The sequence below is a fragment of the Anarhichas minor genome, unplaced genomic scaffold (genome assembly GCF_050575085.1).
Source record: "Anarhichas minor isolate MPS153535 unplaced genomic scaffold, ASM5057508v1 ptg000030l, whole genome shotgun sequence".
NCBI classification, from domain to species: Eukaryota; Metazoa; Chordata; class Actinopteri; order Perciformes; family Anarhichadidae; genus Anarhichas; species Anarhichas minor.
This window is the reverse complement of record NW_027466476.1, coordinates 10,450,419-10,466,970: the sequence shown is the minus strand read 5'-3', so window position 1 is coordinate 10,466,970 and position 16,552 is coordinate 10,450,419. Positions and strand designations below refer to the sequence as shown.

At 42.4% G+C, this 16,552-nt stretch overlaps 1 protein-coding gene across 1 annotated transcript in view; it reads right to left on the bottom strand.

Moving 5' to 3' along the window:
* The window catches only part of adamts3 (ADAM metallopeptidase with thrombospondin type 1 motif, 3), a 115,578-nt gene that overhangs the window by 56,047 nt on the left and 42,979 nt on the right, over window positions 1-16,552 (bottom strand). Inside the window, exon 5 of the mRNA XM_076104702.1 lies at window positions 5,407-5,594. Within this exon, the coding sequence (XP_075960817.1) occupies window positions 5,407-5,594 (188 nt within the window). The remainder of the gene's footprint in view (window positions 1-5,406; window positions 5,595-16,552) is intronic.

The window sequence follows — 16,552 nt, the reverse complement described above, 5'->3', positions numbered from 1 at the left end:
AACAACGTAAGTACCGTAAATAAATAACAATCACCCTTAGCAGACTTCCGTAAGTAACAAGCATGACAATGTTACGTAACAAGCGTAACATCAACAAACACCGTTCTCCTGGGTGAAAGTCCTGTGTTTGTTTGACCAACACACCACTCCTCCCACGCTCAGTGGACTACTTCGCTTGCTATACTCGGTATTAAACCACGTTAATTCCAATAACTGTTGCTCTGTATACTACCTCACTCGCTCTGACCGAAAGCAAAAACTTCGACATTCAACGTATCCATAGTTTGCAGAAACATACAATGCCAAAAACTTTTTCCCATGGAGTGGGTGAGGATTTGGTCGGGGATTTGGTTTTGTTAGGCTGGTAGCGGCTGATGTAGCTGCTAGCCTCGTTGCTCGGTTGAGTTCCCCTTTCAGAGTGTAATATACATAACATGCTTTTAGCAGTTTTTTTCCACTATATTCAATTTAGTTTAGATAAATAATCCAGGGCTGCAACTAACAATTATTTTCATTATCGATTAATCTGCCGATTATTTTCTAGATTAATTGTTGGTACCATAAAAAAACAGGAACAAATCCCAATTTCTCAGTTTAAGATCCAAAGTCCAAGGTGATGACTTTAAATGTCTTGTTTTGTCTATTTAAAACCCCAAAATATTCAGTTAAATATGATATAAAACAGAGAAAAGCAGGAAATCCCCATATTTGACAGCATTTTCTGCCATTTCTGCATGAAAAACTACTTGCGATTGGTGATTAATCCATTATAAAAATAGTTGGCAATTGTTATTCTGTCGATCTTCTAATCAATTACTCGACTAATCATTGCATCTCTAAATGAATCATAGTCGTCCTCTAAAGCTGCTGAAGAAATACAAGACGCTTTAGTCTACTTTTGGCTTTTAGTAGTTTGGTGTTTTTCCACTTAAATGAAATAATAATGCTAAGCATTCAATAGTATTTTAGACAGTAGTGAGCTTCCAACTTTGTGGCAACGGTTTGTGGCTTGTTCCTGTTATAACATGGCGACACCTCTGTGCAAGAAGTCACGTCTATGAAGAAATGGATTCTCAGTTTGGTGTTGAAGAACTCGACTTGCCTGCACAGAGGCCAGACCTCAAACCCATCCAACACCTTTGGGATGAAGTGGAACGCCGACTGCGAGCCAGGTCTGATCAACCAGCATCAGCCTCTGGACCTCACTAATGCTGTTGTGGCTGAGTGGGAGAGGAAAAAATCCAACATTCGATGGAAAGTCTACACCCAGAAGGGCGGAGGCTGTTACAGCAGCAGATTCATGGCCGTGGTCTTGGAATGACATGATGATAATACAATCAAAAGCAACAACAGCGCTATAAATTCTATCTTTGTGACACCTGGAATGTTTGGTTTACGGTGACACTTTGTCACAGCAGACATGTTGATTCAACTCTATTGTAATATATGAGCCTGTAGTGAGTCCTGGTGTTGTACTACACTCCGTTAAGAGCACAAAAGATTTGAAAAATTAAATACGGTATATTTCAATGTAAATGTTGTTGCAGTACCCACATGTCACCTACAGAGGTCCATAAAAGTCACGCATTACTTTATGTTCCATTAAGAGGACTCATCAGTGAAACCCTGTAATGTATAACCACTAAATAAATACAGGCGGTTTCTACTATTTTGTTATTGATGTTTTTGGAGATTTTTTTTTTTTTACTGCCTTTTGATCAAGTGGAGTTTGACTTTGATGATTTCAACCAATTAAACTCACATGAACACAGATCTGTTTCTTCTGATTCTGAGAGCAGAAATTCTGATTACCAGTTTGACAACTTCAAACTCTTCACCGCCTTTTAATATCTTGTCTGCTGACACGCTGAAATGTTGGTGAGATGTAACATTTTGGGCATCACGTAACCTCTCATTGGAGCATTTTCTGGTGGGTGAGTGAGTGCGTAATGGCTTCTGTCCGAGGCTTTCAAGAGAAATGATATTGATCTTTGACGGCTTGAGAGGGAAAACTGATGCCACCGGCTGAAGCTATTTTATTCCCGTGCGTGTCTTTCCATGTGTACACTTATGACTGAAACTGATCCACCAGCAGCCGGCACGATCTTTACTCAAGTGAAAAAAAGGTCCAACAAGAGACAACAGAGGGGAAAATAACGGAAAAAAGGCATCAATTCGGAGAAAAAAGAAGCCTATAAAATCTAAATGTACACATCGACATAGAGTGTTTGACCTCGTACCACTAATTTCCCATAATTTGTGAATATCAAAGAATATAATGAAGCATGCATTGAACTAAATTGGATTGCAGAGTACAGCAGAACGGAGCAGCTATGCATGGTATGAGAGAGAGAGACAAAAACAGAGGGGAGTTCCTGCGCTGCAGCTCTGAGCACGGATTTTATAAAGACAAATTCTCCCAGAAATCCAGTTGTCCGACATTAGAAGCCTGTACTACACTCGCTAAACAGAGTCTCACATAAGACTTGATTCTTATCTCATTTACTGGAGCAGGTTGGGGACCAAACGTAAAGCTGGAGCGAGATTAAACAGATTAATACAGTGTGCGTCCATGAAAACTACATTGGTGTTGATCCCATTGTTGACAGCAGTGACACCAATGGAGAAGCACATACACACTCATTAACACCGTACAGTACATGAATACAAGCTCATTATATGTTACAATGAGTTACGGTCCTCTGGAGAACAGGGACGATACATAAGTAGAGGCTCTTTGTTGATGAGAAGGAGGAAAGAGAAGAAAATGGATAAGAGAGGAGAGGAAGGAGAGGAGGCGGATGGGAAAATGAGTGGGCGAGGATGAGAGGAGAGAAAGAGAAGAAGAGAAAAGAAAACCGAGAAGAGGAATGATAGGAGGTAAATGTTAAAATGAGTGGGTGAGGATAAGAACAGAGAAAGAGAAGAAGAGACAAGAAAAGAGAGAGGAGAGGAGAGTAAAAGGAAAGAGAAGGCGAGGGGAAGAATGATAATGAAGAAGATGGAAGGATGGAAAGGAACAGGAGAGCGGAGAGGTGAAAGGCAAGGAAGAGAGGCAGGTCCAGATGAACAGCCTTGGCACACACAGTCTACTGTGTTCAGAGGTCAGAGGTCAGAGCTGTTTCCTCTGCTGAGAAACACCATAAATAACCTCGTAAATTCATCACTGGCGACCATGGCAACACAGTGAGAGAGAGAGATGCACACGCCAACACATTCTTTTCTCTGAATTATGGATTATGGATTACAGAAATCTGTCTTCTGTATATATACAGTATACTGTAAGAAACACAGTCTCATTCCCAGGGCGTCAAATACACAGGAACACAGGCGTCGAGGTGGATGGATGGAAGAAACACGCAAAGGACTTTAACTCAGGAGACCGCTGTTCGTGTCCCATGTGACACCAAGTCAATGTTGACTTATTTGAATTATCACAAGTTGTATAATAATGAAGTAATGAGGTCATGATGTGTCTCAGAGTTGAATTGGATGAATTTATCCTTTATCACAGACGAACTGTTTAACCCAAGGAGCCCATTTACTGACGAGGCTCTGATTGGCTTCTGTCGACAATCAAATTAACCGACATCCTTCCAGTCAGTCCAGAGAGCCTGGATCCGCTCAGCAGGATGCTGGTGTAAGCCAGTCAGGGTTCAGACAGCTTTTAACGAAACGTCCTTTCTAAAACTCAACACACAAGAAATACGATTATTATCCTCGATACTTGAAAACAATCCTGTGTTTTCTCATATTCTCAGAAGAGCACAATGCAGGACAAAGGACTGCGGAGGAAGAGCGTAAACAACAGTGATGGCTGAAAAGGGTTTTAAAAAAAATGTATATTTCTGGGACGATGCCTTCACAGGAAACGCATGACAAGTAATCAGGAATACAGCCGGTGCTGCAACACACTCAACATCACCCTGATAGAAATCAATGGGAGCACACCGTCTGATACGCAGCAGCGGCATCCAATGATGTCGCTCGCCGGGTTGGCTGCTTTAATACTGCTTTAAATGCAATCGATTCAATCGACGGTCATGTGCTTCGGGAGACGTCGGCAGAGAAAAGCCTCCCCCGTGGGGGAAGAAATCGTGCCACCGCTCGCTGCGTGGCGAGGCCTTCAATGAGACGTTTCACAGATGTAGAAGCAGGCAGAACACTTTCATCCCACTGTTTTATTTCCGTGCTTTCTGGAGAGAACTATGGAAGCTGCTGTTCCTGCTGGTGATCAAAGGGGATGGGGTTGGGGATGAATAGCGTTTCTTTATACCGTTGATGACATGTTGTGGGGAGAAGAATTAAAGCAAAAACGCCAACTAAAAGCATCTCGGTTCAACGACCTCGACGAGGTGCAGCTACATCGAAGACACACGGATGATCCCTGCACAGATTTAATGGCACACTCCTTAGTGTTTGAACGGAGGCAATCATTCCTCGGTATCCCGGTGTGGACAACTGCGCACCAGCTCCCAGATCTGTTGATTTAACCCCGAGCCACAGCAGACGGCTCACAGGAGAGAGGCTGTTGTTAACGTATATATTCAGATCATGACCAGCTGCAATCAATGTGTGATTGTTAAGGCAGATTAGAGGGCAGTGTAACCTCCTCTGTATGGCTTCTGGCCCTGGGAAACAGAACTGAGTGCTTACTAATACTGATCCAGCTCTCAGAAGACACGAGAACTGAGTTTAGTTGCTGTTTCAGGTTGAAACCCCAGTGATCCATGTTTTAAGAGGGGCACAGGGGATCTTAAGGAGGAGTTAGCAGGTCAACAGTATATGACACATAGTCGTGGTACACAGCGTCTGAAAGCTGGGAACCTGAAGATTAATTTGAAGTGCAGCTCAGCACTGTCTGTCTCATTTTACTAGTCATGAATCTGTAATAACCGTTGTGTTTTGGTTTGGAGCAAATTCAAATGTTGAAGGTTTAGAGTGTAAAAGGGCTTAGAACATTTTGATGGAAGTATATGACGAACATTCTCATGCTCACTTATGTGTTATAAGTTGTTGGAGCGATTGATTGGTAAATATCATATATTACACGGGTCTGATGCCAAATTTTTATAAGCTTAAGCAAAATACCACAATAAGACAGCAAGACGCCGAGGAACACCATAGAACAATCCATGCTTTGATATCTATAACTTGTAACGCCTGGAGGGAATTTTTTCAAACCTGGACTCAGGAATGAACTGATTTGAGTTTGGTGGTCAAAGGGAAAGACTGTATAGAAGAAGTGGACATGATAATGTTTTGAAGCCTTGAGTTCAGCATTATGGCCGCCGCCATCTTTGCTTTTGGCAACCAATGAGCGGAAGTTACCATATTTGGACGCCAGAGGAGTGACTGCAACACGAGTATTAAAACTAGTGACAAAAACAAGTGTCTGTGACTTACGATATTCATGAGAGTGAGGAGGTAGTTCTGCACATGCTCCTTGCCATGAAACCGAACCACCGAGTCGTCAACCCCCAGCAGGATTTCAATGTTGTAGTCGTCCAATCCGGCATCTCGGCGGCGGCGGACGGTCTCATTGACCTGCCGGGCTACAGAGTCCAGGGTCCCGGGTACGTCCAGCTCTGGTTCTGTACAGGGATCGAGACAGCGGACATGGAAGTGTTAGCAAGACAAGAAGTCTTTAATCAAACACATTTAATCACACTGCACAAATGGTATGCGGTTATCTAAACAACACACGTTTCTGTGGACAACAGCTGCTATGGAGCTTTTACGTTGAAATGATTAGTGAGTAAATTCACACCTTTGGTCCACTGTTACATTGAGAATGACACAGATTCACAAGAATTCAGTACTGAAGCTGACAAGAGCGTTGAATCAATATGAATGAGTTTCTTGTAGTGGCAGGACTACAGGAGTTCACAGTATGTGGCAAAGGTGTTTTATACATATATTGATATATTATTGATGACTGCAAACAATTCACTTTACCACTCGCCAAAATACCAGGTTTGTTTTCTGGTCCCAGCTTCTGAAATTAATGGATTTGTTGCATTTCTCTGTTCATTGTTATTGTAAACATTTTTGGACTGTTGGTTGAACATATTAACATATCTCAGGATGACACTTTGGGCTCTGGAAAACTGTGACGGACTTTTAGAACATTCTGAATGTATTTTTCATTCAGCCAGAGTGGCACAAAACCACTCGTATGGTAATATAAATTTCCATCATTCGCTTTTTTAGTGTGCATTCAGATCCATGCCCTTTAGTAAATGATAGTATGTATTTCATAAATGTGCAACGTAGTGCACTGTACACACAAACACAGCTAATGGTCCTGACATGTGGTTCACTGGTGGCTCTAAATGAAGCCTTGAGCTCCTTTGTCAAGGAAACCCTCAAGACTCTGAGCTCATGATGCTTGAAGTCTCTTCACTGCCTGTAACAGCACAAATAAAATACACGATATGTCACTATTTTTAGGCATTTTTACAATCTACAGATTAGTTGTTGTGGTAATAAAACAGGAAAATCAGGTTTGACTTCAAAGCACGTTTATGTCTCCACTCGATATGAAAATGAAGTGAATCATCAGATTTGACAATATTCAGTTTGCTCTGCACTTCCTGGCAAAAGCTTATTCGTCCCGTTTTGAAGGAGCACGTATATATAACCTCCCCCACTAATTCCGCTTAGCTTTCCACTGAAGGCTGAGGTGTCGAACCTGTCACTGCTGATATGAAATCCTTCACCTGGTGTCCTCGGTAAACCTTCTCCGAGGACCGATCAAGTGGCCACAGATATCCCTTACTTTACACTTTGCTTTACGGTAGACGCACAGGAGATTCAATTTTCCACTGTAATGACGGGGAACTGCCGAATCCTTCGGGTGTCAGCAGCTTAGCTGGTCGTAAAAAGCCAGCATGAGAGTTGCAGGGTGAAAACTCGGTGGGGAACTTCTTAGCATGTGAATGAATCATCAGAGAGCGTTTTTAATTTGCTGGAGCTTCAGGCCAACAGTAAGGCTGTCTGCTTTTTTTTGTTTCGTTTGGTGTCAACCGCATTTTTTAGTTAGTTTGGTAATTTTGGTCAATTTCGAACACGTTTGATGCAGTCTCAAAACGAAACTAGAAAAGTGCACTCTCCCTCCGCCAGATGTTTCTCCCCCTCCCCTCCCAAATAAGGAGGAGTTGAATCTCATTATATGGTCCTTCTCAACTTCCTTACAGTCAAAATTGCGATGAAAATGTAAAAAACAAGGACTTATTCATCTCTTATTGTGCCGAACTTCAGTAGACCGTAACATGTCGGGGTAGACTAGGTAAGTCTTGTTCTTAGCCGAGACGATTGCCGGACGTGCCTTTTGCTACTGAAGCAGTGTTTGATTGCTCCTACCTGCCGTTTAAGAGGAGGGAGGAGTCAGCACTCAACGACAAATAAAAAACAATAAAATAGGTTTTGAATCGCTGTAACCACAAGAGGCCATTGAGCAAACAGTCATTAATGAGCACAGACAATATTAGACTGATGTGTCCAGCAGTATGCGAGATTAGCTGTGGACAGACAGACACACACACACACACACACACACACACACACACAACCGAACGCATGATCTCCCCTCAGGCTTGAGCCTGCTGGAGATAATGAAAAGTCTGAACCTTCGGTGCACTCAAGGAGTTTTTCAAATGTTTTCTGAGACCTTCTCTATGATTACAAACTTCACTCCAGCACAAGTTTACTACTTATTATAACCTACAGTTTAACAAACTCTGAAACTCTTTATTGACAGAAACACTGCAATCTGAACATCATTAATATTTCCATCAGCGAAGCAATATACGTCAATGTTGTTTGCTTTTACTGTGCGCTGACAAAAAAAACAATCTTATGTATACATGGTGTGAATATGTAATGTGTCAAACAATGAAATTGACTTTAAAATCTCATTAACTGCTAACAAAGCCGCCGACATTTACTGTATCAGCTACAGCTAAAATGCTTGACTGATGATGGTATAGGCTTTGTGCTGCACAGCTTGGAGTAAACGGTGTAGAAGGTTTTTCAACAGTTAATCATTTTTTGCAGACTCTCTGGTTGTGTGTGTGACGGGAGCGCTGGGGAATTATTTTTGCATTTAAGACGAGCCCATCTTTATTCAAACCGAAAATATGCTGAATGTCCATAAACCTCCGCCTGTAGTCCCCATGAGAGACATTACAGGCCTTGAATGAAAATAAATGGGTTCATGTAGGTTCACGGAGCCCACTTACAAACAAACCGGTCGGTGAACAAAGGGCACGTGGAGTCACAAGAAGCTTGTGTGTTAAAGAGGCTTTGGTGAGCTCCCCTCCTGCCGTGTTTTGGCAGCGGGGTGAGGCAAAACAAATTTGTTTCCAGTGGCGGTGGTTTCAGCCGAACGTGACGGACGTGTCAGCGCTCGGCATTAACCTTCTCTGGCGTTCAAGCCAGTTAAGATCATTCATCAGATGAACACAAGCCACTTTCAAAACCCATTCAAGCGTATGTATCAGTGACCCAAAGTGCAGCGCTCTTGGGAGAATGTTAAGAGATCTCCAGGCGTCTTAGTACAGTTTTTGTGCGCTCTCACCTGGTCAAATTAACATTTAGTGTGAACTATGATCCCACTGAAATGCCATGAATACGAACGTGTGTATGTGAAGACAGGCGAGGCAGAAGCTCCTCCGTGCTCTGGTGAACTTCCCCTGAATAAATAAATGATTAAAGCAGAACAAAAATAATAATAATCCTATATTTCATCCACATCGGGGGAAGATACTGCGCTGGTAAATACTTGGAAATCTCAAGCCATAAATAAAAGCGCAGGCCATTTTTCTTCTCTTTTTTTCCAGGGATGCTTCGGGCCGCAGACAGGCCGGTGATTGAGTGGAGCAGGAGCTAAAATAAATAAGAAGAAATGGCTGCCACCTCAGCTGTGGCCCAGGCTCCTACAGTGTTGGGATTGTGGAGTGCATTCCTCCTCTCCCGTCATGACACAGGCATTCTTGTGCAGCAAGCCACCCCAACCACCACCACCCCCCCGAGTAAACAGGCTTTCTAAGGTACCTACTTCAAACGCACAGGACTTCCCCTCAGCAGCGCTCCTTAAGACCGCTAGTGTGCTTCAGTCAGTGGCCAGCACCCCCCCCCCCTCTTTCCCTCCGTCCTCCACCTCGCCCCACAGCCCAGTCCCATGGGAGAGCCCCACCATGCAGCCCAGGAGATGGGAGTGGCCCCCAGCCAGCGTCTGCCCACACGTGGCACCGAGCAGCAAAGGTGGCACCGAGGCCAGCCAGGGCGGCCACAGGCTAAAAATGGCACAGAGGCAGGCGACTCGCCATCAGCCCGGAGTGGAAATCTACTGTGTCTGCTGTGACGCCTTCAGTATCCACACTTGCACTCCCTAAACTTCATTCGGAGAAAGGACACAGATTGTATTGCCAGAATTAACCTGGGTGAGGGTTTTCTCCCCTGAGGATGCAGATCTTTATATGTCTAATTATGAATGCTTATACATCTGACAGTGAACAGATGTTGATTTATGGGAAAATGCCCAACAAGTATCCAGTGTATTACAGCAACAAGAAGAAGCATTAAAATATGAGCTGTAATCCTTTTATCTGTTTCTGCTGTGTAGTGATGCTGCGGGATTGGCCTATATAATGTAGCTCTCCTGTATGAAATGATACGGAAATGCACATTTAAAGGGGGGGGGGGGGGGGATGGGAATACGCATGAAATCTCCTCTGTGAGCTGAATGTCATTGGCCTCATGTGGATACATTGGTAAGGGGTAAAGATAAATGGGACAAGGGAGGGAGCTGGATGCAGTTGTTTCGTTAGAGAAATGATGTCACTGACAGTTCATGTTTCGCCGTTGAAGCTATAATACTTTGTTTTTAAATGACTGAGGATCTAAGTGAGACTTAAAGGTGCAATGCGTAGTACCTTCCAAAGAAATACACCTGAAGTTGAAGAGCGAGGAGAGTCGTTTTCTCATTTCTGCCACTTTGAATTCAATCCAATGAACAAACTATCAAAACATTAGGGCCGCACAATTCATCGAACACTACTCGTGATCATGATTTTGGCTTCCTACAATTAAATGAACATGATCGACTGCGATGTTGACATTTAAAATGCGTGATCTATTGCATGTTAAATCAAGACTGACTCCATCGCTTCTCGAGCAACAAGAGGTATCACAAAGAAGTACAGACAGACCTTGCTGGTTGGCGGTAGATATCTCTGCAGCACAATATATCGACGTATTTGGCGAAACTGTCAAAACAGCGACTTCCCTCACACTCGGCCACATCTTACCTGCAGCACCTTTAATTTCAAAAGGACACTTTGAACTGCAGTTTGATCCTGATGAGCAGATGGCGCTCCGACAGGATCGGCTTCAAAGATCAGAAATAGCGAATTCATCAAACTGCTCTCGCAGCATCAAGCACACTGCGACATAAGCAGATGCCAGCTCCAAATCGCTCCAATTTCACGCTGGCTTTCCTGGTGAGCGGATAACTGAAAACGGGCTCAGAGTGTCATCTAACCGGCCGTGACAATGGCAGGATCACGGGGGCCAGGAGAGCGTCAGAGCATCGACCCCGACCGTTCAAAGGAAACGATCTCAAAGGAGTCCAGTGAATAAAAGAGGTCACAAAACAACTCATTAAAACATGTTGTGAGTGTGACCAGCTGAATCCTGGTTCCAACTGGTGCACCTGTAGTTCGGGCGGGAAATAAATGTTCATTTAGTTGCGATAAAGCATTAAAGCTTCAGAATTGTAAGCACAGCTAGCGGTACAAGACAGTAGAAACATGTAATATATCATGTAACCTTAATCCCGGACTAGTCTTAAAATAAAATCTTAATATAAAGAAAAGGTATCTTCCATGGGGGCAGGTGACCTGAACTCTTTTACTTGCGTTAACCCTGTACTTGGCAGCTGGCAGGTGCTAATTTTATTCCTTGCCATTGGCCAATAATGTCAATCTAAAAACAGTTCATTGTGTAAATAACCTCCCACTGAGCCCAGTGAGACAAGGGCTGGAAATCTTAGGTTTTATTTTTTGAATTATCCCAATTAAAACCCCAGCCCAGAATTGACAACTCTTTTGCAATGAAAGCAGCAGTAGCTCCAAAGATTAGCTGATTCTAGCGAGAAAATTGCGAAGTCGGCAACTCCGACAGCCCCTCCCTTCAGGCCTCCCTCCAAAGCCACTCCCCCAAAATGATCTGAATGAATCTAAACAGCAAACATGGCTACTGTTGGTTCTCACAGCTGTGAAGCTACAGCAACTTGTGGGCCGACATAATACACACAGGCTGACAGGATGGTAGGGAGACGGGAGTCCAATCATTACAGTCCAGTAACATGATTGGACGGGTTTGTTACAGTCCTGCGACATCAGAGCATTTGATTGATTGATTGCTGACAGGATGTAATCAGAATTTCAGCAAAAATGACAGCAAAGTGCGAAGCTGACAAATCAACAACAGGATGCGAGTGTGAATTGAACACAAGGTGTCAGATGTTGGACCTTCACAGAACACCATGTTCCTTCACTGGTGGCTGTAACAGCATCACGGTCCTGATCTCATGACAAGAACCGTAATAGAGTTATCTTTCAGGAACATTCAACAACCTCAATAACCTGGCCACACACTAAATTAAACAATATATCCGATGGAAAACAGTCTCCACCAATAAACCATAGGCATTTGACATCAACGTCAGCTGTAACACTGCAACGCTGAGGGCCGCTTGTTATTCATTGCAGCGGAGTGGGGCAGTTGTTTGCGGCGCGGTAGTAACTTATTTGTTGGGTTCTCTTTTCTTTCCCATTTCTCTTTTTGTAAAACACCAAATGGTCTGATTTATATCCTCGATTAGTCCGGGTGGAAAAAACTAAACAAAAGCCATTATTGCCACAAATCTTTGCTGGTCGAAATCTCATTTTACAGACACATTGAATAATGTTTTGTTATTTGTTTGCTGTTGCTGCACAATGTCAAACAGCCTGGAAATCAGGTGCACACATTGAAAACTAAATTACCATCATTTGGATCTTTATCATTCGACCAGAGTGGTTCCAGTACCACGGTGTTCTGGAGCTGCAGCTGATTCAGTGCTGCCAATTTACTTCTTGTCATGAAAGGGAATTCTTGCCTTCCTAGGGCACATAAAACCTGGGATAATTACACTGGATTTTATGGCTGAGGCGCTACTGCTTTGGCCCTTTTCTTCCCTCCGCCAGCTGAAAATAAGCAGTGACAGCAGCACAACAGCAGCCTAATTACCAGCAGCGCACCGCAACGGGAGAAAAGATGCTGGCCGAGGCAGTGCACACAGTGGAGAGACGCCACGCAGGTTTGTGGTGCTGTGTTGAAGTGTGGTGGAGGGTTTTAAAAAGCTACGTTTGTGTCTACGACGTGCATTCTATGTGGCCCACTCGAAGCTTCTGGAACACTATTAACAGGCTCGCGGGGAGTTGTAGGCACACTCCTGCTCCCACTGGGCCTTGTATTAAAGCAGTACTAATGATTTCTAAGTCTTGGCTGCCCTACCTCAGAAAACAAGTCTTCTAGTGCAAAAGTAAAAGATCATTTATGACAGAAATGTTCCTTAAAAAGCGTGTCAGAGATGCTTTTACCCACATTAACCGTGAATGATGCTGCACCTCGTGATATATTACACAAAACACTTGAAACTAAATGATATATTTGACTAACTTACTGTACCGTACGAAGCCGTTTGCAAAAGTTCCTGTTCAAGAGAAGATTGTTTAAACTGAGATAACTTCTGTTATAGTTTGGTGCAATACAAGTCAAATGTAATTGATTTGAATTGTATGTCCCTGGTACTTCTATGGAGCCTCTTAGCATATCATTGTTTTGGTTTCACGGCCCACAACCTTTTTGTTCACTCTCAGTGCTTCTAGATTTTTCACTCAAGAGTTGTTGGAGACTTGACGACAACTGCAACAGATATTGAATGAACTGTGCTGTGCTGTGTTTTTTGCATCCTTAAATCTATTGTTAGACGGGCAGAAGACGCACTGAAAAGCAAGAGTGATGCCGTTAAGTGTTCTCAAGAGCCTATTTCTAAGGCTTCACCCCAAGATAACAATAGTACAACTTTTGTAAAGCTGCAGCCTGCATCTCACGTCATGTGACTTTACTTTCTTCTAACAGTCTACGGAAGATATATGAAGGAGATTGTTTTAGAGCAGGGCTACACAGAACTTTATGATCCGTGCTGCAAACTATTTCACCCTCTTCTGTCCAAGGATGTCACAACATTATTGAAAGGTCGCCCGAACTGACAGACAAAGCTACCGTGAGGAATTGATGGTGCCGATGGTGCCATTTATCTTTGTTTTGACTTTGTGTAGTGTAGCCACCGAGGCTTATTGCTAAATTACCGCAATGACCATCATCGTCATTGCAGTGTGCAGGTTTACCAGGACAGCTGACCTGTCAAGTGATACAGAGCCCGGTCCTGATTCTATGGATGAGGCACACCCGTCCTCACATGGGTCAGGGGAAAAAGAATGTTAACCAGACAAACGTCCTCATGTCAAACTTGCAACATGCAGGGCTCTCAGATTGCGGGGAGCTTAACATTGGAAGGCCGGCCATGTTTTCAGTGTGTTTTTCCGAGTAGCTCAGGAGCAGGAAACTCTAAAGTGCAACTATAAACACAGACAAAGCTAGAGCGCGACGCAAATGGGACCTTATCAAAAATACATTTTCACTCCGTCAATAATTTCGCTCTAACCACCTTTTGGACAAATTGCCATTAAATTCCATTTTTTTTTTTTTTTTTTGCCAAAGCCATGAGCGGCTCTATGATTCTGCTGGAACAAAATCTTTGGATCAATACCACTTTGGTAGGAGAAATGTCTCATTTTTTTATGAAAATGAAAAACGGTCGGCAGGCAAAACTTATACCAATAAAAAAAGTCATTTGACATCTAATACATAGTGGAGCGAATAGACCAAAGTGGTACCTGAGCATCCACCACTGTGCCTGCTTCTAAAGGATTCATTTTTCACGCTGGAGAGCCGGAAAATAAACTCATGGAGCTGGTGACGGCACACCCAAAAAAACATTTCAGCTTTGATATTCCTTTCGAGGACACGATTCTTGCTGCAAACGTTTTGCTGAAAACAGCAGCAGCTCAGTCAGTTAGCGGTGTATTTAGTGATACAAGGGTCTTCTTTTCTCAGAAAATTATAATAAAAAAATGTGGATCTGTGATCTAAAATGGGCAATGATGGCGGCGAGTCTGAGTTTGAAAACTCCGATTCATTTGATTTGCCTTGAATCACATTCCAATTGTGTTAGTTCCTAATGTGTTAATCTTGATACCAACTAATCATTAATGGCATTTTTAAAAAGCAAAAAGGTTAAAATCCTTACGGGTCCCAGCTTCTCATCTGTGAATATTTCCTGTTTTTCTTGATCTACTATGATAAATGATCGGGTCAGGGGCAAACAGTCGGATTATTAAACTAGACATTTGGAGATGTCACCATGGACTTGTTTGTTTGTTTGTTTTGCTTTAACAAAATTAAAATACGATATTAAAGGATCAGTGTGACATTTAGGGGCATCAATTGTCAGAAATGGAATATAATATGATGAAGTGTCTTTAGTGTATAATCACCTTAAAATAAGAATCGTTGAGTTTTCGCTACCTGAGAAAGAACATTTATATCTACATGTGGAGCTGATGCTCTATACGGCTGTCATATTTCACCTCACCGCTAGATGACGCCAAATCCTGCACACTGCACCTTTAAGAAAGTGTCCTTTTATTATTGTTACCGAAACTCTAGTGTGTGTGTCACATTGGCCTGAGCTTTAGAATTGAGACCTGGACTTGAAAGACTTAAGTCACAAAACTACGCCTTTGGACTCGACTCCCTACAGACTTGAGTTGACATTTAACATCCAAGTATCATGTTTTTGACTTTGTAAAGTCCCAGAAAAACTGAAAGTAATCAAGAGAGCAACTTATATTTTAGTGTTGGTGTTGGTATGAGATAGAACCGAAGCCCAAACATACAAAAAAAAGATCCAATTTCACGAACGAGAATCATCCCTCCGTTATTAGCCCGGAACGTTAAAAGGACTTGATTTAAACAATTGAAAGAACTCCAGAAACGAATAATCTTAACAGCTTTGACAGAAATATGTCCAAACAATGAGCCAGTTTAACGGTCAGGACTCAGAACATTTCATTGAGCTTGTGAAGACTAACCTGACTTGAACTTGCCCTCAAGGATTAGACTTTACTTGACTTTGACTTGCCTCAAAACACTTGAAAAATATATATATTTTGCGGATCAGTAAGGAGAAAACAGTCTTTATTGAGACGGGCTGTGATTGTTTGTAACAGCAGCTGGTTTCTGTGTTTGAAACTATTCAACTGTTTCTCTTTGTCACTCTAATGAGTGATTTTTTTTTTTCTATTTTTTTCGGAGCCGTCTTTTCAACGTCAAGAGCACCTGAAGGTTCCCTGCATGTGATTGATTGAGAGTTTTGCGTTATATATTTGTGTTTGGAGGACAAACTGCCAGAATCAAAGCCTGTGCTCACAAACGGTCTCCGACAACCTGGAATACAGCCTGAGACGCTGCACACGGTACTTTATTTCTGTTGTTTGTGGAGAGCAAAATCACAAAGTGTTGTTCTTCGATCTATGTTCATGTACGAACAAGATACAACGTGAGAAACTGTGAGATTTAGAAGAGTTTGATTTGCATATTGTTTTAACTTAGACAGAGCCAGGCTAGCTGTTTCCCTCTGCTACCAGTCGTTATGCTAAGCTATGCTAACCACGTCCTAAAATGGAGCTTCTTACCTGAACAAACGTGAGCGGATTTAGTAAGAGATCAAATATGGTAACACTTTCTATGACGCCCATGTCTATAATGCATTATAAACAAACATATAATGCATTATAATATTGTATTATTATAGTTTTAGGCACCCATAAACAATCAAAATGCTTCACAACAATAATCATAACACATTATAAAGCAGATTTACATAAAGTAAAAAATTACCACACATTAAAATGCTTTACAACAGTAATTATAATACATTATAAAAATATTATAATGTATTGCAACTATGGGAACCATAATACATATGACCCTTGCAAAAAATATGAAGTATTATGATACTTGATTCCATATACAATGCTTTAAAATGTGTTATGATTGTTGTTACAAAGCATCATGAATACATACGAGTGCTTATGACTTTAACTATTAAGTGCAATAAGCAGACCATAAAGCTTTATAGGCATGTTTATCATGCCTTATACACATGGGCGTCACAGATTTAACTTGAACCTGCTTTCTGCTTACAACATAAAAACGTCTCTGTGTTGCCAGCGTGCTTATCTGTTGTCGGACCGTCAGACTGGTGTGGAGTGTGTTTGTGTGCGAGTCGAGAGGCAGAGGGAGAGAGAGCGTTGAGGCAGACAACGGCGGGCCTTGTTGGGGTCGGTCGGTTACAACATGCTGCAAAACTTAGGCT